This window comes from Bombina bombina, chromosome 1 (genome assembly GCF_027579735.1).
Source record: "Bombina bombina isolate aBomBom1 chromosome 1, aBomBom1.pri, whole genome shotgun sequence".
Taxonomy (NCBI): domain Eukaryota; kingdom Metazoa; phylum Chordata; class Amphibia; order Anura; family Bombinatoridae; genus Bombina; species Bombina bombina.
Window position 1 is genome coordinate 1,519,847,014 of NC_069499.1, and position 27,868 is coordinate 1,519,874,881.

General features: G+C 39.4%; 1 protein-coding gene across 1 annotated transcript in view; it reads right to left on the reverse strand.

The window, feature by feature from the left end:
• STXBP4 (syntaxin binding protein 4) overlaps nt 1-27,868 on the reverse strand; it is a 736,191-nt gene that overhangs the window by 423,781 nt on the left and 284,542 nt on the right. Inside the window, exon 11 of the mRNA XM_053721597.1 lies at nt 6,245-6,421. Coding sequence (XP_053577572.1) covers nt 6,245-6,421 — 177 coding nt within the window. The remainder of the gene's footprint in view (nt 1-6,244; nt 6,422-27,868) is intronic.

The window sequence follows — 27,868 nt, forward strand, 5'->3', positions numbered from 1 at the left end:
GGAAGAAAACTTAATTTAGTACGTACCCCCTTATCTGCATGAAAAATCAGATAAGAGGGCTCAAATTGCAAAGCAGAGAACTCAGAAACTCTGCGCGCAGAGGCAATAGCCAATAAAAAGAGAACCTTTCAAGATAACAATTTAATATCAACAGAATGCAGAGGCTCAAACAGAACCTGTTGCAAAATCCGAAGAACAAGATTTAGGCTCCAAGGAGGAGCCCCAGATCTAAACACAGGTCTGATCCTAATCAGAGCCTTAACAAAGGACTGCATGTCTGGAAGCTCAGCCAGTCTCTTGTGCAAGAAAACCGACAGGGCCAAAATCTGTCCCCTCAGGGAACTAGCAGAAAGGCCCTTCTCCAGCCCATCCTGGAGAAAAGATAAGATTCTGGCAACCTTAACTCTGTGCCAGGAAAAACCACGCTCTTCATACCAGAATAAGTAGGTCCTCCACACCTTGTGGTAGATACGCTGAGTAACTGGTTTACGAGCTTGAATAAGAGTATCAATGACACTCTCAGAGAAACCTCTGTTGGCTAAGCGTTCAATCTACACGCAGTCAGCCTCAGAGAATCTAGATTTTGATGAACAAGTGGACCTTGTATCAGCAGGTCTCTGCGACAAGGTAACTTCCACGGAGGAGATGAGGACATCCCCGCTAGATTTGCGGCCACGATGGAGCAATCAGGATTACTGATACCTGCTCCTGCTTGATACGGGCCACCACTCGAGGAAGAAGCGGTAATGGAGGGACAAGATATGAGTTTGAACCTCCAGGGCACTGCTAGTGCATCAACTAGATCCGTTTGGGGATCCCTTGATCTCAACACGTGCCTGGGTAGCTTGGTATTGAGACTGGACGCTATGAGATCTATCTCCGGCGTCTCCCATTTGCTGCATATCTCTGCAAACACCTCGGGATGGAGAGACCATTACCCTGGATGGAAGGATTGCCTGCTGAGAAAATCCGCCTCCCAGTTGTCCACACCCGGAATGTGAATCACTGACAGCAAACTCTGCCCACTCCAGAATCTGAAATACTTCCTTCATCGCCAAGGAACTTCTCGTTGCCCACTGATGGTTGATGTAAGCCCCAGAGGTAATATTGTCTGATTGGAATCTGATAAACTGGGGCAAACCCAGAAGTGGCCAAGCCTTCAAGGCCTTGAAGATTGCCCGTAGTTCCAAAATATTGATCGGGAGGGAGGACTCCTCCTGAGTCCACAACTCCTGTGCCTTCCTGCACCCCAAACAGCTCCCCATCTGGATAGGTTTCCGCCTGTAGTCACAATCTCCTAGGATGGTCTTAAGAAGCATGTCCCTTGGGACAGATGATCTGGACAGAGCCACCAAGAGAGCGATTCTCTCGACCGGCTGTCTAATACAATCTGTTGAGACAGATCTGAATGATCGTCGTTCCACTGCCTTAGCTTGCACAGTTGTAAAGATCTGAGACGGAACCTGGCAAAATATATGATGTCCATGCAGGACACCATGAAACCAATTACCTCCATACACTGAGCCACAGAGGGACTCAAGGAGGTCCGGAGGGCAAGACATGCCAAAGTTAGCTTTCACCGTTCTATGGTCTGTTAGGCATCCCTCTTTTCTGGTCTGGTAAGACAGATTCAAAAGAAGGAATCTGCCCCTTTGGCGGATGAGATTTGAAGCCTATCTTGTATCCCTGAGATTCCACCTCCAGGACCCAAGGATCCTGTACGTCCTTGAACCAGGCGTCTGAAAAAAGAGAGACAGTCTGCTTCCTACACGATCCGATCCCTTCATGACGATTTGTTTTCGGCAGGCTTCTTATTCTGCTTGAATTTATTTCAGGACTGAGCTGGCTTCCAAGTACTCTTGGGTTGCTTGGGCTTGGAGGAGGATTGTTGTCGTTGGGATTTGTCAGAACAAAAGGAACGAAAATTAGAAGACTGTCCCTTAGACTTGTTCTTCTTATCTTGCGGTAGGAAGGCACCCTTGCCTCTGGTAACCGTAGAAATAATGGGAGTCCAGGCCTGGACCAAATAAAATATTTTCCTTGAAGGGAAGAGAAAGGTGTCTGGATTTAGAAGTCATATCCGCAGACCAAGACTTCGACTAGAGCGCCCGGCGGGCTAGGACCGCAAAGCCAGAGGCCTTTGCATGTTAGCGAATAATTAGCATGTTCGCATCACAGATAAAATAATTAGCAATTCTCAGAGATTTAATTCTGTCTTGATTATGCTCGAGGGGAGACGCCACCTCATTGAGTTCCGACAAAGAGTCGCACCAGTAGGTAGCCGCTCCGGCAACCGTGGCAACTGAAACAAAAATCCTGTATGTTGAAACATCTTTCTCAGAAAGGTTTCCATTTTCTTATCCATCGGCTCTCTGAACTAAGAACTATCCTTTAAGAGGTATAGTAGTACATTTAGCAAGCTTCGAGATAGCACCACCCACCTTAGGAATGGAGCCCCACATATTCAGTTGAGAGTCCGGGACCGGGATCAACTTTTTAAAAGTAGACAAGGGGGGAAAGGAAGAACCAATTCTTTCCCCATCGCTATTAATAATGTTCGCCATCTTAACCGGCAAAGGAAAAGTCAAAGGAACTTTCCTGTCTTCGTAAACTCTGTCTAATCTAGGTATCATAGGTTGTTTAGGCAGCGCAGCCTCTAGAACCTCTTACGTAGAGAGAACCTCCTTTAATAAAAAACGCAAGTGCTCACTTTTAAATCTAAAGGACGGTTCCTCTGCAGCAGGAGGCTTAGACGCTAAGGACTACGACCCAAAACGTTCACCCTCTGAAGCTACAGAGGTTAACTGGGACATAATAGCTAAATCTGATAAATATTTAGATGACTCCGGGTCAGGAGAGCTATGTTTAACCTTTCTGTTGCGTTTGTTAGAGCGAGGTAATGCACTGAGAGCCGCAGACATCGATGTTTGTAACTGCGCGGCAAAGTCTACAGGAAGAAGGCCCCCTCCAGATGGAGGATTAGATGTGCTACGGGCAACTGCATGTGGAGTGGATAATGTAGCAAGGGTAGTAATCTCACAGGATGCCGAGTCCTGAGAGGTAGACGGCTCAGAGGGATTAAGAGCCTTAGCAGGATTGTCTCCTTTCGGAGACTTCATAACGGTGTTAAGGCATGTGGAACATAATTCGAGTTGGTGGGAAAACCACGACCTCCTCACATTATAAACAGGTATGATTTAGTACAGAAGCAGTACCTTCTAACATGTCAGAGTCCTCCATAGCTCAGGTTATACCCACAGAACACCACAAATAAAAATGTTTTTTTATGATAGAAAACTGCACCTTTATACTCCCAATGGCTGGGGCACTCACCACCTCCTAGACCCAAATAGTTAACAGAGGAAACGCTCTCCTCAGGTTCAAGTCTCAGTCGGAATGGAGGAAATGAACATAGCCAACACTCGGTCACATGGAGTGCAAGCCAGTATTTTCCCTGCTATTACAAGTACAGCAAGTAATACGAGCTGTGCAACACTTTCAAAAACATGAAACTTAAAAGTGAAACCTGTTTGAAACCTGTTTGAAACCTGTTTGTTCCAGCCAAAAACACACAGTCTATCAGCCCAGGAAAAAATCACACAAAGCAGCATGTAAATAATTAATACACTGATTAATTAAACCTAACTGTTCAACAAACCCCCTTCAGAGGATATTAACCCTGAATCCTATCAAGGTATAAAGGATCCAAACTGTGACCCTGTTATATCGTTTTATGTGTAAAAATGGAAACAGTCTTACCTCCAGGATCCATGCTGTGGAACAGAACACAGCCTCTCAAGTGTGACAGTCTTTTAGCAGCGCTCCTGACATGGACTTGAGTGAGAGAAAGCAGGCAGTGAAACTCATCAACACTGATTGCTTAGGACCTGTTAGCAGTAGTCTGGGAGGTTTCACAGAAAAACTTTCCCTGCATCTCCAGACTTTAACTTTCATCAATACTCTCACTGAGAGGTTGACATGACTACTTAAAACTCCAGTACCCTTTTTCAGGACTCTCTGAAACTTCTGACATTTCTCTTCCACCTCCTAACGTGACAAAAGGCAAAGAATGACTGGGGTAATGAGGAAGTGGGAGTGATATTTAATTTGGCTGGGGTGTCTTTGCCTCCTCCTGGTGGCCAGATGTTGTATTTCCCAACAGTAAGGAATTAAACGTGGACTCTCCCTATCTTAGGAAGGAAATATATATAAAGTAAACATTTTCCTGTATGTGGAGAACATTGGAATGCGAAATATTAATAACTCCTGTTGGGTTAGTGGAGAAGCAATAAGTGCAAGTTTTTTTTCTTCTTTGCTCACCATTAAAGCCTATGTCTAGAAAAATTCCTTTGGTTAGCGCATGTCAGATTTTGCTTGCATGCAAACGTTTTAATTTCAACTTGTAATGTGTGGTAAATCTTTACTACTGGCGGTGTTATAACTCGAGCTAAAGTACTTAATAGCGTGAAACTTGTAATCTAGCCCATTGTGTTTTATTTCTGATGTGACTGTTTGCTGTATGTTCATGCCATTACTTTGAAGCAAGAAAATGAATTTTGGGTACTTATAGCCACTTCCTTTACCTCATGGATATTCTGATATAAATTAAAGGGATATGAAATCCAAAACTTTCCTTGTGTGTTTTAGATAAAGTATAACATTTTATAAAAGTTTCTATTTATTTCTGTTAAAAGATTCACTTTCTTATGGTATTCTTTGTTGAAGAGAATACCTAGCTAGGTATTGTGCATGTGTCTGGCGAACTATATAGCAGCAGTTTTGCAATAATGCTTTTGAGCACTTGATGGTTCTCGCAAACTATAACAATGTTAAACTGTTGCCATATAGTTCTGCAGATATACACTCACCTGAGCATACCTACTTGCTTTTCAACAAAGGATACCAAAACAGCAAAGAACATTTTATAAATGTTTTCTAAATTAGTACACTCTAACCCCTGAAAGAAAAAATCTTGATTTCATGTATTTTAATAAAATAGCAGTATAAATAAAACTAGGGAATTCAAAAGTAGATCAAATGCATATGATTAAAAGATTATTGTGGCTTTTAAATGGGCATTAAACACTTTGAGATGGTAATATAAAATGATAAATCTTATATATATATATATATATATATATATATATATATATATATATATATATATATATATATATATATATATAAAAACTCTGCAATACACTTTCATTATTTATTTTTATTCTAAAATTGTGAGCTTTTCATTTCCTGTTAGAGGTAGAAGTGCAAAACACTGTTATATTCCACACAACCATTGGCTGCACACTCTAGTGACCTATTTATAACTGTCCCTAATTGGCCACAGCAGAGAAGGTAACCTTAGTTACAACATGGCAGCTCCCATTGTTTTATAGACACTAAAACTTTACACTTATTTTGTCAATATTCAAACAGCTAATGAAAATTTAACATATACATCTACATGTTATTCTCAGAAAACTCCAATCTGACGTCACTTCCGTATCCAGTAAGTGACAGGACTCGCAACCAATCAGATGGGCACTGTAATCGCCTATCTACACTATCTATTTTGCCTCCGCCTGTGAGGTTCAAGGGGGGCGAAGCCCTCTTTGTAAATCTCATTCCCCAAGGTTTACTTGGGGTGTATGCCAGAGGATCGGCGGTGCGCCCCCAGACAGAGGCAAAACAGATATTAACATAGAAGACGGAAGTGACGTCAGATTGGAGTTTTCAACGAATTGGAGTTCTCAACAGAACAACTGCATCATTCTATACGGCATTTACTTAGTGTTTAATGTCCCTTTAAGGTCAGATTATTTATAATGAATAGTAACAATAATACATTGTACATACATTTTGAAAATGTTCACAATATTTCTGCTTGCTGTAAAATATTTATAAATATCTCCCCAAACGGGTATTGTGTTCACTGTTTTATTTCTCTGACAATATGCATCATTCAAACTTTCAAAAATGCCAACCTTCGCTATTAAAAGTAAGTATAGTGATGATTCGTGCAAGAGCTAGATTCCGTATAAGCTATACATTTCTCATCTTAAACACATACTTTGTAAAGAAGGGTCATAACATGCGCATTGTCCTCTCCACTGCAGATCACTTCAAATACAGAATAACACAAGAAACAGTGACCTACTTTGGAGGAGCAGTTAAAAAGGAAGAAAATACACAGGTCCAATGACAGCAGAACGGGAACCATAGTAACTGGAATAAAACGCTTGCTTACTTTATTTTGGCTGGAGTGACCAGAAAGTTGAGATTTTAGCTCTGTAAGTTCAGCCTCTAACAAACGGATGACTTCTTCATAGTCCATCTCTACGGCACGAGCCTGCTTCTGTACTGCTTCTGCCAACTGGATTCTGCTCCGAAGTGATCTGGTTTCCTCAATAGCAGCTTTTGCTTCCTAAAAGACAATAATTAAAAAAAATATAAAATTTATGAGATAAATTAATTTATTTTATGGTGTCCACGAACCATTACTCCTGGGAATTATACTCCTCACCACTAGGAGGATGCAAAGATTCCCAAAACTCCCAGAACCCTTAAAAACCCCTCACACCTTACTGGAAACTGACGTATAGCCGAGCAAGAAAAAAAGGTAGGAAGGAATAAAAGCAAGAAAAAAAATAGCAGGGAAAAAGAGGTGCATACTTGAACTGCCACCAGAAAAAAATATATAATCAAAATATAAAAAACAAAGACAGGTATCGTGGACTCTCATCAACATGAAAGAATTTATCTGGTAAGCATACAATTATATTTTCTTTCATAAAGGTGGTGAGAGTCCACAATTTATTACTCCTGAGAAACTAATACCCAAGTGGTGGAGAAGGACAAAATGATTACTCAAAGATTAGTTTGTTGTTTTGCTTTATGTGTTTTTTGTTTGTTTTTTTAAAACAAACACTTTTTTTCTTTCTGAAAAAATATATACACAACAATATGAATTGTCCAGAAACAAATACCTGAAGGACTATCCTACCAAAAGCTGCCAAAGAAGAATAAAAAAGTTATATTGTGAGTATAACATCTTTGTCTATATTGTAACAAGTCAGTCAGTACATGGATTGGCTACACTAGGTGGCGCTCTTCTTTTCTTTGTCTTTTCTATAATCCTGAGACGACTGGCCTTCTCTCTGACTCTTACTCTATTCCAGTGAATGTCTCATTCTTTGTTTCCTCGTCTCATGATTTTATTAGTGTCCCACTCTTAACTTTTCTCATCCTTGTCCTTGCTGTGGATTTCTCATGAAATTTCTTTAAGCCACATATTTGTCTCCATTACTTGGGACAGCAAGCTTCAATAAACAAAAAAGTCGTCTGGCTAATGTAGGTTTTGTACTTGAAATTAGATTATTTGCAGGAGCTTCCCAACAAGTTTCTAAAAAGATATAAAAGTCAAATTGAAAATTCCGAGTAGTGCATTTTAAATTTATATAAATGCTTCTAGAAAGCTACATGTTCCCTTACAATGATTCAGCGCAGTAATAAAACATGGATGTGCCACTGTTTAGACCAAAATATATATAAGAAAAAAGTTAATGCCATTTACACGGATATCGAAACAGGAAGTTCACAATATACTTAGTTATCCGTGGCTCACTGGCGACTTTAGACAATTTCTACCACCATATGGATGGACAGAGAGACACTTCAACAAACGGAAAAAAATAAATCAGTTTTGTTAGAAAAAATAATCATTTTTAAAATATATTTTTAGAGACAACAAAGAAAAAACAAACTTCAAGTCCCTTTAACATTTTCAATTATTAAAAATAAATTGTAAAAGGCCAGTTTCAGATGAATATTGAACAAACACTCCTGTAGTACATTTATTGAATTTCCATGTGGCTTCTATCTGCTGTCACAACCATTTAAATGTGAGATATTGGATAGATCAGTGTAGTTCAATCTGACCCTTGTTACCACAATAGATTCTCTTCACATTAGTTGCTGCAAATGACAGTCTGATTACACTAGAACTTGAACAGAAGACTTGTCTGAAGATTATTGACAAAAGATGAAAAACATGCTGTTCTGTAAGTTTTTATTAGCTAAATGGAGAACATTGAAAATATGTTTATAAATGTCTATTTAACTTGTTAGGGAAAGTTTTAGAAAATATCTAATTTTTCTTATTTGTCAAAAACAAACTTTATCAGTGATGAGTCTGATTTTAGAAGTTTTAGGTTTATTTTTAAACATCACGTTAACCCTTTGGAGCTGCTAAGCCATTTCCTACCTGAGTGCAAAGCTGGTTTTGAGTTTTTTTATTATAACTTTTTTTAATTATATTTAATTTTAACTTTTTAACTTTTTTCCAGATCCTCAAGACTTATACTGAAAGGATAGGTGATTACCTTTCCAACGATGGGTCTTTGGGGTCTGTAGCTGCTAAGATACATGAGAGACAGGCTTCTAAGCAGCATGACCCCATCTCCCTATACTTGTCCATTGTCAACTTTAAATAAAGATGCACTGTGATGTGATTGTGCGTGACATCACCGCGCCAAACGTGAAGCCCCGGCGATGCCTATCATTATATAGGCCAGATCGCCGGGGTGGAAGTCAGTGGAAGCCCCAAGATTGCCCTCAAGGTGGGTGAGTGCTAGCGATGGCTCTGAGCTGTCGTCAGCACCTGACTGGAACAATTTGCGATGGCTCAGAGCCATTGTTAGCACTCAAAGGGTTAAGTGACAGTTTTAATTTGCCATTAACCCATTGGCCATAAATTTAGCAGGCCATTCAATTTATGGATATACCTAAAATGTCAAAAACATGTAACTGCTCAAGATAAAATAATTTTGTCACATTTCAATAAAGTTAACCCCCCCCATAATTTATGCTTACCATATAAAAAAAAAATTATGGTGGTGAGAGTCCACAATCCATTACTCCTGGAAATTTCCTTCTCTGCCTCTAGGAGGAGGCAAAGATTCCAGAACCCCAAGAACTCAAGATACCCCTCCGCCTCACATTTACCTCAGTCAGGGTGGGGTCTCGTGGATTCTCACCACCACAAAAGAAATTAATTTATAGCATAAATTATGTTATCTTTCATACAAGTGGTTGAGAGTCCACAATTTATTAAACCTGGGAACTAATACCCAAGCTGTGTAGTCAAGTAATAATTTGAAGGGACGGATTTTTCACTGAGATAATAAATCCACAACCCCAATAAATAAGATTATATATTATTTTTTAAATTTTTCCAAATGCATTTAAAAAATTAATCAAACTGAAAAAAACTGCTTGGAGCACCTTTCTACCAAAAGCTGCCTCAGAAGAAGCAAAAACCTCAAAGTGGTAGAATTTAGTAAAGGTATGCAAAGAAGACCAAGGGGCCGATTTATTAAAGTGCAGACAATGTAGCGTATCATGTCCGCCGCACATCGTTAAACGCCGACAGCATACGCTGTCAGCATTTATAATTTCACAAGTAGTTCTCGTGAATTGCTTGTGCAATGCTGCCCCCTGCAGATTTGCAGCCAGTTGGCAGCTAGCAGGGAGTGTTAATCAGCCAGATAGTATAGGACAAGTTATGGAGCAGCAGTCTTTAGAAATAGGCAGACATTTAGAGGTTTAAATGTTATAAAGTATATTAATATAACCAGGGCCGACTTATCAATGGGACCAACAGGGTCCCACGGCCCAGGCGGCACTTGACAGGGGACGGCAGTTCAGTCAGTGACTATTATTATAGTCTGCCGACTGCCGCTCCTGCCTGCCTTCCCCCTCTGTCAGACTCAGCGGCATAAGTGTGAAACACTGTTTGTGCACTGTGTGTGAAAATTCCCCTCTGTCAGGCTCAACGGGCGGCATAAGGGTTAAACTGTCTGAGTGTCACTGAATATATACACTCACTCACATAATAAAGATACGATAAGATTGCCAGGGGGCAAGGGAGGGCCAGACAGACTCCAGACCAGGGGCGCCGCCGCCAGTTATGAGGGAGAGGAGATATGACGTATGTCATTGTCATATATCCCCGCACCCTCTGGTTCTGCCGCCACGGCTCTAAGTCTAGTTGAGCAGTGCCTGCCTAATACACACGCGTGGTGGTGGACGTAGGTGGGGAATGCCTGCCCTGGAATCTTGACAGTTGGAACTATCACTGGAACACCGAGGAGAGGAGGAGACCAGAGTCACAGGAGAGTGACTGACTGTGTATCGATTTGCTGGCTGCTGGTAAGTTTATTTTGGACTGGAGTGGACCATTATATCAAGGAGGCTCCTGTCCTGTGGGCTTGCAGAGATTAAACATAAAGCTCTCTAAAATTAGTTATGCAAAATTAATAACTTTAATAAATAAATCTACTCATGCAGATAAAATAGCTGCTCTTGGGAGAATTTGTTTAGGGTTCCAAGATCTTGGAATTAATTTGATGGGTGTTATGGTACGGAATGGGCAAGACCAGATGTCTGCAAATTAATGAGCCATTGTAGATGTGTTAATTTTCTCTTAAAAAAGCATTAAATGCTGTATTACATGGTATGTTTTATTATTATAAAACATTTTTTAATGCATTTAACTAGACAAGAGACCTGTCCTTCACCAATACAGTTGTAGGAGTTGTCATTATTAGCCAGTGTATGTCTGTATCTATCTATATATATATTTTTATATAAAAAAAGCAATTTTTTGCGTGGTAGGTGAGAGTGACCTCTCAACTGCCACTGGGAGGTGCTTAAATATATTGATATATAGTGAGGTAAAGCTGCTGTGTATGTGTATATAGAGTGACCAAACGTACAATCCCTTACTACTATCAGTCACTATTAAGTATTACATAGAAAGAGTTATTACACTTTACTGCTAAACCTGTTGTCTTAGCTTGTTGCTATTAATTGGAAATGTGACTATTAAGTCAACAGAATGTCCTGTATAGTCTGTTATTTTGTATCCTTAGATATACTGATACACTGGTCTAGTCAGGTTTACACACTGAAGGCAAGAAAAAAGTGTCAGTTTGTATATCTAATGTGCCGTTGAAATAAAAAAAGATTGATATACAAAAACTTATCATCCCTTAAAATCCCCTGTAAAATCTATTGTTAGACAGATTGTAAAACAAGTTTATACAGATGCCTAGTTTTGTTGTGAAAAAAGTGATAAAAAACTAGTGCCCCAGAACAATGTGTAGTTCAAAAGGAAAAGTGGACGATATAAAGGATTCGGTTGTCACAACAATTTCAAACGTGAGTTTTTTGTAAAAACTTATATGTATATATGCGTTTAAGGGGCGGTAAAGGCAAATATTTTGAGTAGTTCAATAGTCCCTTGTTGACCAATACCCCTTCATGTCATTTGAGCCAGAGCAAGAAAAAATATATATATAATTTCAAGAAAAAAGTTCAGTTTCAAATAGATAAAACGAATCTCGGTCACTTGTTGGGAAAAAATAAACACTTTATAGTATCCCTTGTTAGGTTTTAAATCCTACTTACAGGAGACACCCTCAATCGTATGAGGTAAGTCTGATGCTCAGCTTAGAAGATCCACTGTTAGATTCTTTCCCCGGCTTTTCTGTTCCAATCAGTAAGGTTCGCGCTTCTTTGGAGTGTGGTGTAGACTTTCTGGAGAATCTCTCAGTCAATTTCAATCATGGGGTGAGAAAGAAGGAAAGCAACATAGCGTAACTCCGTAGTACAGTTTTATTTAAATATTAAGAGTACAGAGTGTCTACTTATACAGTGTGACCTCAATCTATATGAGGTATCATATAGGCAAAATCAATATCAAAATTCCAATCCAGACGATTATGTGCAATAAAATGGGGTCTTGGAATTATGTTAGGTCCCAGGAATTGTAAAATATACGAGTACCAGAGGCGGACAAGATACAAACAACCAGTCCGATATATGTAAAAAATGCAATCAGCTGAATACAGATGTAGGTTAAAATCTGGTTTAAAAGTTTAGCCGCTAAAAATTTTGGGGGTCAGTAAGCAGTCGGAACACAACACTGTGTTTCACAGTGTTGTGTTGCGACTGCTTACTCACTCCATCTGTATTCAGCTGATTACTCACTCCATCTGTATTCAGCTGATTGCATTTTTTACATATATCGGACTGGTTGTTTGTATCTTGTCCGCCTGAAGGTTTCAACAAGCTGAAACCAATTTTATTTGTCTCTTGTCTGTTAGAGACAGAGTCATGGACACTGAATCTATTTGAAAACCTAAAAAGGTAACCCTTGTCTGAGGAATCAATGAACTTTTTTTGATCTTCCAACCATCAACATTAGTTGATTTGTGTGAGATTCGGCAGAATGTAAAGACAGAATGTAAAGACTGAGCTAGTACCAAGATATCGTCCAACTAAGGAAACATCACAATATCCTGTTCTATGATTACAGAGAGTAGGGCACCAAGAATTTTTTACAAAATTCTTGGAGCTGTCGCTAGGCCAAATGGAAGAGCGACAAATTGGTAATGCTGGTCTAGAAAAGAGAATCTCAGAAACCGATAGTGGTTGGGATGAATCGGAATATAAAGATATGCATCCTGTTAGTCTATCGTGGACATATAATGACCTTGCTGAAGAGAAGGCAGAATAGTCCTTATAGTCACCATTTTGAAAGTTGGCACTCTAAATTTGAATAAAAACCCAGACACTATTCCTGAAATGGAACTGGTATGATTACCCCTGAAAGCTCTTGATCTGAAACACACTTCAGAAAAGCCTGAGCCTTCACTGGATTTGTTGGAACGTGTGAGAGAAAAAAATCTTCTCACAGGAGGTCTTACTCTGAAACATATTCGATACCCTTGAGAGACAATACTCTGAATCCATTGATTTTGGACAAAATCTGCCCAAATGTTTAGGAAAAATTTTAATCTGCCCCCACCAGCTGAGCTGGAATGAAGGCCGCACCTTCATGTGGACTTGGGGGCTGGCTTTGGTTTCTTAAAAGGCTTGGATTTATTCCAACTTGAAGAAGGTTTCCAATTGGAACCAGATTCTTTGGGGGAAGGATTGGCTTTCTGTTCCTTATTCTGTCGAAAAGAACAAAAACGATTAGAAGTTTTAGATTTACCCCTAGATCTTTTATCCTGAGGTAAAAAAAAACTCCCTCCCCCCCAGTGACAGTTGACATAATTGAATCCAACTGAGAACCAAATAAATTGTTACCTTGGAAAGAAAGAGATAGTAATCTAGACTTAGATACAATGTCAGCATTCCAATATTTGAGCCACAAAGCTCTACTAGCTAAAATAGCTAAAGACATAGATTTAACATCAATATTGATGATATCAAAAATAGCATCACAGATAAAATGATTAGCATGTTGAAGCAAGCGGACAATGCTAGACAAATCAGAATCTGTTTCCTGTTGCGCTAAGCTTTCCAACCAAAAAGTTGATGCAGCTGCAACATCAGCAATGGATATAGCAGGCCTAAGAATGTAGCCCGAAAATAAATAAGCTTTCCTTAGATAAGAAGAAGTACTATCTTCCATAGGAATAGTAGTACGTTTGGCAAGAGTAGAAATAGCCCCATCAACTTTGGGGATTTTTCCCCAAAGCTCCAACCTAACTGCTGGCTAAGGATACAAATTTTAAATCTAGAAGAAGGAATAAAAGAAGTACCAGGCCTATTCCATTCCTTTGAACTCTTATCAGAAATAGCATCAGGAACTGGAAAAACCTCTGGAGTAAGCACAGGAGGTTTATAAACAGAATTTAAACATTTACTAGTTTTAGTATCAAGAGGACTAATTTCCTCAATATCCAAAGTAATCAACACCTCTTTTAACAAGGAACGAATATACTCCATCTTAAAGAGATAAGTAGATTTGTCAGTGTCAATATCTGAGGTCGGATCTTCTGAACCAGATAGATCCTCATCAGAGGAGGATAATTCAGTATGTTGTCGGTCATTTGAAATTTCATCAACTTAATGAGAAGTTTTAAAAAGACCTTTTATGTTTATTAGAAGGCGGGATAGCAGACAAAGTCTTCTGAATTGCATCAGCAATAAAATCTTTTATATTCACAGGGATATCATGTACATTAGATGTTGAAGGAACAACAGGCATTGTAATAGTACTGATGGATACATTCTCTGCATGTAAAAGCTTATCATGACAAGTGTTACATACTACAGCTGGAGATATAATCTCCGCTAATTTACAACAGATACACTTAGCTTTGGTAGAACTGTTATCAGGCAGCAGGGTTCCAACAGTCGTTTCTGAGACAGGATCAGATTGAGACATCTTGCAAATGTAAGAGAAAAAAACAACATATAAAATTATCAATTTCCTTATATGACAGTTTAAGAAATGGGAAAAAAATGCAAACAGCATAGCCCTCTGAGCATAAAAAAGGCAAGAGGCATTTAGGAAGTGGGGTTTAAATAATTAAATTATTTGGCTCCAAGTACGACGCACAACGCAAAATGATTTTTTTTGGCGCTAACATCATCCGGAAATGAAGCAACTTGCACCATGGCAGACGCAACCTTGTGCAAGGAAACCTGGCGTCAACTAAGACGCCGGAAATGACGAATTTGCGTCACCCAACGTACCTTTGCGCCAAAAAAATTCTCACGCCAAGAATGACGCAATAAATATCAGCATTTTGCGACCTCGCAAGCATAATTATGCCCGCGAAAATTTATGAAAAAGCTGTCAATTTGAAGAAAAGACTATATCCCAGGTAAGAAAAAATAACTTCCAAATATGTTTCCCAATTTTGAAACATATAGTCTGCAAAAGAAAATATACATAAACCTGACTCATGGCAAATATAAGTACAATACATATATTTAAAACTTTATATTAATACATAAAGCGCTAAACCATAGCTGAGAGTGTCTTAAACAATAATACATACTTACCGAAAGATACCTATCCACATATAGCAGATAGCCAAACCAGTACTGAGAAAGTATTAGTAGAGGTAATGGAATATGCGAGTATATTGTTGATCTGAAAAGGGAGGTAGGAGATGAATCTCTACGACCGATAACAGAGAACCTTTGAAAAGATTTCCTGTGAAAACCATAGAATCAATAGGTGATACTCTCTTCACATCCCTCTAACAAACACTGTACTCTGAGAGTAATCGGCCTACAAAATGCTGAGAAGAGCATATCACAGAAGAAAATCAAGCACAAACTTACTTCACCACCTCCATAGGAGGCAAAGTTTGTAAAACTGAATTGTGGGTGTGGTGAGGGGTGTATTTATAGGCATTTTAAGGTTTGGGAAACTTTGCCCCTCCTGGTAGGATTGTATATCCCATACGTCACTAGGTCATGGACTCTTGCCAATTACATGAAAGAAATGTAGCATTTACAACAATGTTCTTTACAGAAAGATCAAAATCAAATCATGACCAAAAAAAAGCCATAAAAGGTGAAGCCCAGGGAAAAAGAAAATTATACAAAAATCTGTCTTTTTTCCTCTACTCAAACATGGCTTAAACCCCCTGTGTACTAATTACAGTTTCTTAAATAATTCTATAAGAAAGTTATTAACACCTGTAAAAACATACAAGTAAATACAATAACACAAATTTTACAAATACTCTACTCCAGTAAGTTGCATTTCCCCACTACAAGGCAAGGTGTGCTTCAACCAGAGGTTAAACATCAAACTGAGTTTTTCTTTGTAAGTGTTGCACAATAACTCAGCATCATTTAACAATAAAAACAGAATTTATGTTTACCTGATAAATTACTTTCTCCAACGGTGTGTCCGGTCCACGGCGTCATCCTTACTTGTGGGATATTCTCCTCCCCAACAGGAAATGGCAAAGAGCCCAGCAAAGCTGGTCACATGATCCCTCCTAGGCTCCGCCTACCCCAGTCATTCGACCGACGTTAAGGAGGAATATTAGCATAGGAGAAACCATATGGTACCGTGGTGACTGTAGTTAAAGAAAATAAATTATCAGACCTGATTAAAAAAACCAGGGCGGGCCGTGGACCGGACACACCGTTGGAGAAAGTAATTTATCAGGTAAACATAAATTCTGTTTTCTCCAACATAGGTGTGTCCGGTCCACGGCGTCATCCTTACTTGTGGGAACCAATACCAAAGCTTTAGGACACGGATGAAGGGAGGGAGCAAATCAGGTCACCTAAATGGAAGGCACCACGGCTTGCAAAACCTTTCTCCCAAAAATAGCCTCAGAAGAAGCAAAAGTATCAAACTTGTAAAATTTGGTAAAAGTGTGCAGTGAAGACCAAGTCGCTGCCCTACATATCTGATCAACAGAAGCCTCGTTCTTGAAGGCCCATGTGGAAGCCACAGCCCTAGTGGAATGAGCTGTGATTCTTTCGGGAGGCTGCCGTCCGGCAGTCTCGTAAGCCAATCTGATGATGCTTTTAATCCAAAAAGAGAGAGAGGTAGAAGTTGCTTTTTGACCTCTCCTTTTACCAGAATAAACAACAAACAAGGAAGATGTTTGTCTAAAATCCTTTGTAGCATCTAAATAGAATTTTAGAGCGCGAACAACATCCAAATTGTGCAACAAACGTTCCTTCTTTGAAACTGGTTTCGGACACAGAGAAGGTACGATAATCTCCTGGTTAATGTTTTTGTTAGAAACAACTTTTGGAAGAAAACCAGGTTTAGTACGTAAAACCACCTTATCTGCATGGAACACCAGATAAGGAGGAGAACACTGCAGAACAGATAATTCTGAAACTCTTCTAGCAGAAGAGATTGCAACTAAAAACAAAACTTTCCAAGATAATATCTTAATATCAACGGAATGTAAGGGTTCAAACGGAACCCCCTGAAGAACTGAAAGAACTAAATTGAGACTCCAAGGAGGAGTCAAAGGTTTGTAAACAGGCTTAATTCTAACCAGAGCCTGAACAAAGGCTTGAACATCTGGCACAGCTGCCAGCTTTTTGTGAAGTAACACAGACAAGGCAGAAATCTGTCCCTTCAGGGAACTTGCAGATAATCCTTTTTCCAATCCTTCTTGAAGGAAGGATAGAATCTTAGGAATCTTAACCTTGTCCCAAGGGAATCCTTTAGATTCACACCAACAGATATATTTTTTCCAAATTTTGTGGTAAATCTTTCTAGTTACAGGCTTTCTGGCCTGAACAAGAGTATCGATAACAGAATCTGAGAACCCTCGCTTCGATAAGATCAAGCGTTCAATCTCCAAGCAGTCAGCTGGAGTGAAACCAGGTTCGGATGTTCGAACGGACCCTGAACAAGAAGGTCTCGTCTCAAAGGTAGCTTCCAAGGTGGAGCCGATGACATATTCACCAGATCTGCATACCAAGTCCTGCGTGGCCACGCAGGAGCTATCAAGATCACCGACGCCCTCTCCTGATTGATCCTGGCTACCAGCCTGGGGATGAGAGGGAACGGCGGGAACACATAAGCTAGTTTGAAGGTCCAAGGTGCTACTAGTGCATCCACTAGAGCCGCCTTGGGATCCCTGGATCTGGACCCGTAGCAAGGAACTTTGAAGTTCTGACGAGAGGCCATCAGATCCATGTCTGGAATGCCCCACAGCTGAGTGACTTGGGCAAAGATTTCCGGATGGAGTTCCCACTCCCCCGGATGCAATGTCTGACGACTCAGAAAATCCGCTTCCCAATTTTCCACTCCTGGGATGTGGATAGCGGACAGGTGGCAGGAGTGAGACTCCGCCCACAGAATGATTTTGGTCACTTCTTCCATCGCTAGGGAACTCCTTGTTCCCCCCTGATGGTTGATGTACGCAACAGTTGTCATGTTGTCTGATTGAAACCGTATGAACTTGGCCCTCGCTAGCTGAGGCCAAGCCTTGAGAGCATTGAATATCGCTCTCAGTTCCAGAATATTTATCGGTAGAAGAGATTCTTCCCGAGACCAAAGACCCTGAGCTTTCAGGGATCCCCAGACCGCGCCCCAGCCCATCAGACTGGCGTCGGTCGTGACAATGACCCACTCTGGTCTGCGGAATGTCATCCCTTGTGACAGGTTGTCCAGGGACAGCCACCAACGGAGTGAGTCTCTGGTCCTCTGATTTACTTGTATCTTCGGAGACAAGTCTGTATAATCCCCATTCCACTGACTGAGCATGCACAGTTGTAATGGTCTTAGATGAATGCGCGCAAAAGGAACTATGTCCATAGCCGCTACCATCAACCCGATCACTTCCATGCACTGAGCTATGGAAGGAAGAGGAACGGAATGAAGTATCCGACAAGAGTCTAGAAGCTTTGTTTTTCTGGCCTCTGTCAGAAATATCCTCATTTCTAAGGAGTCTATTATTGTTCCCAAGAAGGGAACCCTTGTTGACGGAGATAGAGAACTCTTTTCCACGTTCACTTTCCATCCGTGAGATCTGAGAAAGGCCAGGACGATGTCCGTGTGAGCCTTTGCTTGAGGAAGGGACGACGCTTGAATCAGAATGTCGTCCAAGTAAGGTACTACAGCAATGCCCCTTGGCCTTAGCACAGCTAGAAGGGACCCTAGTACCTTTGTGAAAATCCTTGGAGCAGTGGCTAATCCGAAAGGAAGCGCCACGAACTGGTAATGCTTGTCCAGGAATGCGAACCTTAGGAACCGATGATGTTCCTTGTGGATAGGAATATGTAGATACGCATCCTTTAAATCCACCGTGGTCATGAATTGACCTTCCTGGATGGAAGGAAGAATAGTTCGAATGGTTTCCATCTTGAACGATGGAACCTTGAGAAACTTGTTTAAGATCTTGAGATCTAAGATTGGTCTGAACGTTCCCTCTTTTTTGGGAACTATGAACAGATTGGAGTAGAACCCCATCCCTTGTTCTCTTAATGGAACAGGATGAATCACTCCCATTTTTAACAGGTCTTCTACACAATGTAAGAATGCCTGTCTTTTTATGTGGTCTGAAGACAACTGAGACCTGTGGAACCTCCCCCTTGGGGGAAGTCCCTTGAATTCCAGAAGATAACCTTGGGAGACTATTTCTAGCGCCCAAGGATCCAGAACATCTCTTGCCCAAGCCTGAGCGAAGAGAGAGAGTCTGCCCCCCACCAGATCCGGTCCCGGATCGGGGGCCAACATTTCATGCAGTCTTGGTAGCAGTGGCAGGTTTCTTGGCCTGCTTTCCCTTGTTCCAGCCTTGCATTGGTCTCCAAGCTGGCTTGGCTTGAGAAGTATTACCCTCTTGCTTAGAGGACGTAGCACCTCGGGCTGGTCCGTTTCTACGAAAGGGACGAAAATTAGGTTTATTTTTTGCCTTGAAAGGCCGATCCTGAGGAAGGGCGTGGCCCTTACCCCCAGTGATATCAGAGATAATCTCTTTCAAGTCAGGGCCAAACAGCGTTTTCCCCTTGAAAGGAATGTTAAGTAGCTTGTTCTTGGAAGACGCATCAGCCGACCAAGATTTCAACCAAAGCGCTCTGCGCGCCACAATAGCAAACCCAGAATTCTTAGCCGCTAACCTAGCCAATTGCAAAGTGGCGTCTAGGGTGAAAGAATTAGCCAATTTGAGAGCATTGATTCTGTCCATAATCTCCTCATAAGGAGGAGAATCACTATCGACCGCCTTTATCAGCTCATCGAACCAGAAACATGCGGCTGTAGCGACAGGGACAATGCATGCAATTGGTTGTAGAAGGTAACCCTGCTGAACAAACATCTTTTTAAGCAAACCTTCTAATTTTTTATCCATAGGATCTTTGAAAGCACAACTATCCTCTATGGGTATAGTGGTGCGTTTGTTTAAAGTGGAAACCGCTCCCTCGACCTTGGGGACTGTCTGCCATAAGTCCTTTCTGGGGTCGACCAAAGGAAACAATTTTTTAAATATGGGGGGAGGGACGAAAGGAATACCGGGCCTTTCCCATTCTTTATTAACAATGTCCGCCACCCGCTTGGGTATAGGAAAAGCTTCTGGGAGCCCCGGCACCTCTAGGAACTTGTCCATTTTACATAGCTTCTCTGGGATGACCAACTTGTCACAATCATCCAGAGTGGATAATACCTCCTTAAGCAGAATGCGGAGATGTTCCAACTTAAATTTAAATGCAATCACATCAGGTTCAGCCTGTTGAGAAATGTTCCCTGAATCAGTAATTTCTCCCTCAGACAAAACCTCCCTGGCCCCATCAAACTGGGTTAGGGGCCCTTCAGAGATATTAGTATCAGCGTTGCCATGCTCTTCAGTATCTAAAACAGAGCAGCCGCGCTTACGCTGACAAGTGTTCATTTGGGCTAAAATGTTTTTGACAGAATTATCCATTACAGCCGTTAATTGTTGCATAGTAAGGAGTATTGGCGCGCTAGATGTACTAGGGGCCTCCTGAGTGGGCAAGACTCGTGTAGACGAAGGAGGGAATGATGCAGTACCATGCTTACTCCCCTCACTTGAGGAATCATCTTGGGCATCATTGTCATTATCACATAAATCACATTTATTTAAATGAATAGGAATTCTGGCTTCCCCACATTCAGAACACAGTCTATCTGGTAGTTCAGACATGTTAAACAGGCATAAACTTGATAACAAAGTACAAAAACGTTTTAAAATAAAACCGTTACTGTCACTTTAAATTTTAAACTGAACACACTTTATTACTGCAATTGCGAAAAAACATGAAGGAATTGTACAAAATTCACCAAATTTTCACCACAGTGTCTTAAAGCCTTAAAAGTATTGCACACCAAATTTGGAAGCTTTAACCCTTAAAATAACGGAACCGGAGCCGTTTTAAACTTTAACCCCTTTACAGTCCCTGGTATCTGCTTTGCTGAGACCCAACCAAGCCCAAAGGGGAATACGATACCAAATGACGCCTTCAAAAGTCTTTTCTAAGTATCAGAGCTCCTCACACATGCGACTGCATGCCATGCCTCTCAAAAACAAGTGCGCCACACCGGCGCGAAAATGAGGCTCTGCTTATGCTTTGGGAAAGCCCCTAAGGAATAAGGTGTCTAATACAGTGCCTGCCGATATTCTTATATCAAAATACCCAGATAAAATGATTCCTCAAGGCTAAATATGTGTTAATAATGAATCGATTTAGCCCAGAAAAGTCTACAGTCTTAATAAGCCCTTGTGAAGCCCTTATTTATGATCGTAATAAACATGGCTTACCGGATCCCATAGGGAAAATGACAGCTTCCAGCATTACATCGTCTTGTTAGAATGTGTCATACCTCAAGCAGCAAGAGACTGCATACTGTTCCCCCAACTGAAGTTAATAGCTCTCAACAGTCCTGTGTGGAACAGCCATGGATTTTAGTTACGGTTGCTAAAATCATTTTCCTCATACAAACAGAAATCTTCATCTCTTTTCTGTTTCTGAGTAAATAGTACATACCAGCACTATTTCAAAATAACAAACTCTTGATTGAATAATAAAAACTACAGTTAAACACTAAAAAACTCTAAGCCATCTCCGTGGAGATGTTGCCTGTACAACGGCAAAGAGAATGACTGGGGTAGGCGGAGCCTAGGAGGGATCATGTGACCAGCTTTGCTGGGCTCTTTGCCATTTCCTGTTGGGGAGGAGAATATCCCACAAGTAAGGATGACGCCGTGGACCGGACACACCTATGTTGGAGAAAACATCAGCGTTGAAGCAGCTATTCAGTTTTTGAAATATTTGTCACATAACTGCCCAGCTTATTATTCTATTGCAGTTCCTCTTCTTTTGATATATTGTATTATTTGTTAGCTTTATTTGCGTTTGGGGTCACATACAGATCAGAAGTTTAACAAACATTCAAGAGTAAAATTACAATGCTGTTTGCTCATACACAATGTAGAGGTTTAACCTGGTCTGAGGTACAGAGACTCTCATAGATATTCACCACAAAGAGAGTTGTGCAAAAGGCAAACTTCAAGGCCAATAGGTACCTGCATGGTTCCACTACGGAATTCTCATTAATAAATGATTAAATATTAAAGTGACATTTACGTCTAAAGCAATGTGTGCAATACCACACACCATGTATATATAAAATGTATATAATTTACCATAAAGGGACATAAAAGTAATAAAAGAAAATGATATCATGTGTAAGTGCACTTCATTACTGCACTACTGCTTGATTATCACACTATATATATATATATATATATGTGTGTGTATATGCTACTTTCAGTATTTCTTTTTTTTTTATCATCTATCTATCTATCTATCTATCTATCTATCTTTGCCTCTATCATCTGTCTTTCTCAATGAAGGTTGAAATATTTGATCACAACAGGTACATTATATACACACACGCAAAAACTCTCTCTCTCAAAATATGGTAGGCGCTGCTCATTTATTCTGTATTAAAAGGGCCATTTGTTACAGTGTGTAGTTTTTATACTAGCTAACCTGCAACTTTTTTTTTTAATTTTTTATTACAAATCCAACACACACAAACAATACAAACAATATAAGAATCACATCATCGATCATTAAATGGTCTATAAAATCTTACATATATTAGGTATTGCCTTCCCAGCTCTAATCTTACACTGAGTGCTCTGGTGGAGATGGAGAATCGCTTAATATCTTTTCCCAGATACCCTTTGCTTCTATGGGAATATCATATCTATTATTATACAGATAGTAATATTCTTCATTTAGCAAATAATCATTAAGTTATCATTAACTTTTTTAACACATTCTTCTTTTGTGGGCACTATCGATGTTTTCCATTTGGCCAGAATTAAAATCTTTGCACTATTCAGAATAATTTGGTATAAGTATGCTCTAGGTTTATCTAGTTTAAAATGTAAATTATTTAATATAGCCGTAAAGAAATTATTCAATTTCTTCTTATCCTCTCTATTATCTATTACCTGTAATTTACTCGCCCAGAAAGTGGACAAAACCACATAATATGTGATAAGGATCCCTTATTCCCATACCTCCTCCAACAACTATCTTAAGTATGTGGGTAATTTTTTTTTTTTATTCTAGTCGGTGTAAGATACCACCTTGTTAAAATCTTTAAATTTTGTTCCAACATTCTTGCTGAGATAGAAGATTTTGCCGTATGATGAAATATGTTTAACCACACTTTTGGGTCTATATCCTGTTCTAATTCCCTTTGCCAATTGTTAATATAGGATGGAAGAACTTCTCCACTGTCCTGTAATAACCCATATGCCTTAGAAAGGGTATGTTTAATATTCACTTTAGAATTGCATAAGTTCTCCAATTTTGTTAATGGTCTGAATATCTTGTCCTTCTCTTTAATTGTTAATATATATTGATATGCGTGATAATATGAGAACCAATCTGTTACTCCATTAAGTCCCTTTGCCTGTAGTTCTTCCTGTGTCCTTAATTTAGCCTTATCTACTAAATCTATTCTCCTATAGTTTATATCCTTTTTATCCCCTTTAAATTGTCCCTCCAAGAAATTTTTATTCTCCACTAAGGCTATTAATGGGGATGGGATTGATGATATATCACCTTTTTTCCTAATTATCTTATCCCATATCCTGAAGGTTTCTTTCAAAATGCTGTAACTCTGTATCTTTATAGATCTGTCCTTTGATTTTACCCAACATTGGTTGCTTATCTCCTTTCTTGCAATAAGTTTTCCTTCTAGTTTTACCCAATTTTTAACATCCTTTTTTACATGCCAATCTATTACTCTTTGTATCATTGAAGCTTGTCTATATTTAGCTAAATTAGGAAGGCCCATTCCACCCCCTTGACTTTTCCTATACATGATCTCTTTACTTATTCTTGGGTGTACTTTGCCCCATACATAATTATTAATTATTCTTTGTAAATCTTCTATATATTTTGTTGGTATAAGGATGGGGAGAGCTTGTAGTAGGTACAGAAATCTTGGTAGGATATTCATCTGTATATTTATTCTCCCCAACCATATCCTTTTTGGAAACCATGATAGGAGATCCTTTATTATAGCTTTTTTAAAGCTTATATAATTGAAATCAAACATTTTACGAACTGTTTTTGTTAAATATACACCTAAATATTTCAAGGCCTCAACATTTTTAAAAGGATAGGTCATAGTCATAAGTTCTTCATCAACCTTTATATTCATTATTTCAGATTTATTAATATTCACCAGGAAATTAGACATTAACCCAAATACCTTAAATTCTTCCAGCAAAACTTCAATTGTTGTAGCTGGCTCGGATAGGGACAGGAGGATATCATCTGCAAATAAAGAAACTTTATATTCACTGTCGCCGATTTTAATAACCCTTATTTTCTCGTTTTGTCTAATATGGGCTACCAAAATTTCTATGGATAATGTAAATAATGTTGGCGAGAGTGGACAGCCTTGCCTTGTCCCATTATGTATATAAAAAATATTAGGTGTTCTTCCATTTATCTTAATCCTTGCCGTTGAGGCTGCATATAATGCCATTATTCTCTTTATAGTTATCTGATTAAAATTAAATGTTTTAAGGGTTCTTTCCAGGAATGTCCAATTAATTTGGTTGAATGCTTTTTCAGCATCCACCGATATAAAAGATGACGGGATATTCTCTAATTGAGCATATTCTATAAGATGTATATTTTTAACTATATTATCCCTTGCTTCCCTATTCTGGATGAAACCCACTTGGTCCAAGTGGATAATTCTCTCCAGGATGGCCCTTAGTCGATTAGCTATAATTTTTGTGTATATTTTTAAATCTAGATTTAGGAGGGATATAGGCCTATAATTTGTCACCTCCTCATTACTTCTGCCTACCTTAGGGATCCCTATTATTCTAGCCTCCTGCATTTCTTTAGAAAAATTCTTCCCATTGTCTATTGAATCAAATAGTTCCAATAAATAAGGAGACAGAATATCTTTATAATTTTTATAGTAAAGAGCCGTAAACCCATCAGGGCCTGGGGGATTTTCCTATTGTTAACCCCTCAATGGCTTCTTGTATTTCCTGGAGTTGTATTGGTTCTTCTAGCTTTTGATTTTCTTGTTCCGTAACTTTATTTATTTTAACATCTCTTAAATAATTTGTCCAGGATATTTCTTCTCTAGATTCAGTCTCTAAATTATATAAGGTTTTATAAAACTTTTTAAATTGCATACTAATTTCCTGTTGGTTCTTGCAGTAGCTTTTATTCTCCTTTTTAAGTTTATATATACTATTATTTATTTCTTTTTTTTTTATATATAGCTCTTGCTAAAAGTCTTCCATTTTTATCCCCTTCTGTATAATATTTTCATTTTAACCATAGAGCTTTCCTTTAATTAATACTAGACCAATATTCCTGAATACTCCTCCTTTCCTTCCCCAGTTTCTTTAGGAGTTTTTTTATTATCTGGTGCTTGTTTATGGCCCTTCTCTAAATTGTGAATTCTATCCATTGTCTCCGAAAATGACTTTTCCCTTAAAGTATTCTGTGTACACCTTAATTTAATTAACTCTCCTCTCAGGACGCACTTATGTGCGTCCCAGAGAACAGCTGCCGATATATCCTCTATATTATTAAGGTGAAAGAATTCTACTATTTTCCCTGCTATGTTATCCCTATCTTCCTGCTTCCTTAAAATGGAATCATCCAATCTCCAGTTAAACTGTCTTTCCTCCTGTAATCCCCATTTTAATTTCAGACTTACTGGTGCATGGTTCGACCATGTCATGGGCAAGATCTGAGCGTCCTGCATCTTTTTTAACCCTTTTAGGTCTGTGCAAAGATAATCCAATCTCGAATAAGACAAATGGGGGTTTGGAAAAAAGGTATACTCCCTCTGGTCTGGGTATAGCAACCTCTATACGTCATACAAGGCTATCTGTTCCAAACTATTATTTACTTGTTTTACTATATATTTAGGTATGGTAGATTTCTTTTTGAGTTATCCAAGTATGGATCTAATGAGATGTTGAAATCCCCACCTAATATAGTGACTCCCTCTTGTAGGTCTAATATTGGATTAGTTATTTTCTTAAAGAACATGTTCTGTTTTGTATTTGGGCCATAAATATTAAAAATTGTCATTAGTTCCCCCTGGAGGTATCCTTTTATTCCTAAGTATCTCCCCTTCTTATCTTTTACCTGTTCTTTCAGTTGCAAATTCATATTTTTATGAAATAATATACATACCCCATTCCCCCTGGCCCTATCTGAAGCCATATAACATACTTTATATTTATCATTTGAAAAATTAGGTTCATTATCCCTTCTAAAGTGGGTCTCTTGAAATAATAAGACATCCCCCTTTAGTTTCTCCATCTCCCTCAGAGCCATTGATCTCTTCTGGGGAGTATTTAGCCCTTTGGCATTTAAGGAAATAATATGAATATCATTCATTTGGATATATAACTCCCCTGCAGAGCCTCCACGCATACCTATAACCCATATATAGCTGTGGGCCTAATGACCCCACTCCATAAATGATTCTTATAACACTTAACATAAAAATTCTATCTACATATCTACAAAAAAGAAATAAAAAAACAGAAAAAGGGAGCCCAAAAAAGGGGTCGGACTTCCTCCCTGTCAGAATTATTTCCTTTTTTCTGTTAAGAAAAGGGAGGAAAAAAAAGAAAAAAAAAACAACGTTTCATATCCCTATGGTGGTAGATGACCACTTAACCACCTGCTCCAGGGAAGAGAATTTTTTTTTGGTGCATCTGTGATACATATCCACCTAACCCCTACTCACATAGGGGAGGGGAAAGGAAGGAGAGAGAGAAAAAAAAAAGATAAATTTCTTTCTTTTGCGATGTACCGAGTCCACGGTTTCATCCTTACTTGTGGGATATTATCCTTCCTAACAGGAAGTGGCAAAGAGAGCACCCACAGCAGAGCTGTCTATATAGCTCCCCCCTTAACTCCACCTCCCAATCATTCGACTGAAGGCCAAGGAAGAAAAACAGAATTTATGCTTACCTGATAAATTACTTTCTCTTGCGGTGTATCCAGTCCACGGATTCATCCTTTACTTGTGGGATATTCTCATTCCCTACAGGAAGTGGCAAAGAGAGCACACAGCAAAGCTGTCCATATAGCTCCCCCTTTAGCTCCACCCCCCAGTCATTCGAGCAAAGGTTAGGAAGAAAAAGGAGAATCCATAGGGTGCAGTGGTGACTGTAGTTTAAACAAAAAATTTTTTACCTGACTTAAATGCCAGGGCGGGCCGTGGACTGGATACACCGCAAGAGAAAGTAATTTATCAGGTAAGCATAAATTCTGTTTTCTCTTTCAAGGTGTATCCAGTCCATGGATTCATCCTTTACTTGTGGGATACCAATACCAAAGCTTTAGGACACGGATGAAGGGAGGGAACAAGACAGGTAACTTAAACCTTTCTCCCAAAAATAGCCTCCGAAGAAGCAAAAGTATCAAATTTGTAAAATTTGGCAAAAGTATGCAGTGAAGACCAAGTCGCTGCCTTACAAATCTGTTCAACAGAAGCCTCATTTTTGAAAGCCCATGTGGAAGCCACTGCTCTGGTAGAATGAGCAGTAATTCTTTCAGGAGGCTGCTGGCCAGCAGTCTCATAGGCCAAACGGATGATGCTTTTCAGCCAAAAGGAAAGAGAGGTAACAGTCGCTTTCTGACCTCTCCTCTTACCAGAATAGACAACAAACAAGGAAGATGTTTGTCTGAAATCCTTAGTTGCTTGTAAATAGAACTTTAAAGCACGAACTACATCAAGATTGTGTAAAAGACGTTCCTTCTTTGAAGATGGATTAGGACACAGAGAAGGAACAACTATTTCCTGGTTAATATTCTTGTTAGAAACAACTTTAGGAAGAAAACCAGGCTTGGTACGCAAAACTACCTTATCTGCGTGGAACACCAGGTAAGGTGAATCGCACTGTAAGGCAGATAATTCTGAAACTCTTCGAGCAGAAGAGATAGCTACCAAAAACAAAACTTTCCAAGATAACAACTTAATATCTATGGAATGTAAAGGTTCAAACGGAACCCCTTGAAGAACAGAAAGAACTAG